This window comes from Monodelphis domestica, chromosome 4, assembly GCF_027887165.1.
Source record: "Monodelphis domestica isolate mMonDom1 chromosome 4, mMonDom1.pri, whole genome shotgun sequence".
Classification (NCBI taxonomy): Eukaryota; Metazoa; Chordata; class Mammalia; order Didelphimorphia; family Didelphidae; genus Monodelphis; species Monodelphis domestica.
The window spans coordinates 351,970,328-351,971,671 of NC_077230.1; the positions used below are offsets into that span (position 1 = coordinate 351,970,328).

The 1,344-nt window shown below is 38.2% G+C and overlaps 1 protein-coding gene across 1 annotated transcript; it reads right to left on the reverse strand.

The window, feature by feature from the left end:
* LOC100016367 (olfactory receptor 51A7-like) lies at positions 1-1,000 on the reverse strand. The gene has a single exon (XM_001364237.3). The coding sequence runs from the start codon at positions 969-971 to the stop codon at positions 36-38; it is 936 nt and encodes a 311-aa protein (XP_001364274.2). The 5' UTR covers positions 972-1,000; the 3' UTR covers positions 1-35.
* Positions 1,001-1,344: the final 344 nt, after the last annotated feature.

The window sequence follows — 1,344 nt, forward strand, 5'->3', positions numbered from 1 at the left end:
TGATCAAACACTTCTACTCTGGATCTATATTTTTCTCACTTCAATCCAAGCCTTCCCAGAATCTTCTCACGGATTTGCCGTGTCTTCACGCAATATACAATAGGATTCATTAAAGGTGGAACCATCAGAAAGACATCAGCAATGATGATCATTGCCAAAGGGGACTTATGCTTGGCAAAGCGATGCATAGCAGCTAGGGTGATGATAGGCACATAAAAAATTAGTACAGCACATATGTGGGAAACACAGGTGTTCAGGGCCTTGAGACGTTCTCCATGGGATGCAATACTCAGGACTGTTTTTAAGATCAACATGTAGGAAATCACAATGAATACAAAATCAGACATCATGCAAAGAGCAACAAAAAAGCCATAGATAAAGTTAACCTGGTTATCAGAGCATGCCAGTTTCATGACATCCTGGTGTAGACAGTAGGAATGAGAGAGAAGTCTCTTCTTACAGTAGATCAACCGCTTTAGAATGAAAGGGAGGGGAAGTACTAACAGGATACTCTTAATGGCAAGCACTAGTCCTAACTGTGTAACTCTAGCACTAGTAAGAATGGAGCTGTATCTTAGGGGATTGCGGATTGCTAAAAACCGATCAAAAGACATGATCAACAGTACTGAGGACTCCATATCAGTGAAGCCATGAATAAAGAACTCTTGGGCAAAGCAGGCATTGGGGAAGATTGCCGGGGAATTAAACACAAAGATCTTTAGCATGGTGGGTAAAGAAGAGAAGGATAGGCCCATGTCGGAGATGGCCAGCATTGATAGGAAATAGTACATGGGCTCATGAAGTGAAGGTTCTGTCTTGATGATGAACAGGATGGTGCAGTTGCCTAGGGCAGCGATGATATACATGAGGCATATGGGGATGGATATCCAGATATGAATATGCTCCAGTCCTGGGATTCCAATAAGGATGAAGGTAGAGATGATGCCTTCAGAGATATTCAAAGTTGACATGTCGATGAGGATGCTAAGATTCTCCCAAATCTGAAATGATAACAGAAATGGCTATTTATTATCATTTCCCTCTGGAATATTTTTATGACAAAGGGATTAGTAAAATAGTTGCTTTTTTATTGGGATATTACATATATGTTTACTTATATACATATTCATTTATTGAAATATATTAACTAATAGTAGTTAAGAAATATGCATATATAGTGATATACAGAGAAAATATAGATTAAATAATATATATAAATGTTTTATATTATATATATATTTGTTAAGAAATGTGTATGTGTGGCATGTGTGTGTGTGGGGAGTGTATGCAAATGTGTCCATGTAGTTGGCACAGTGAATAGAGTACCAGACTTAGAGTTAGGAT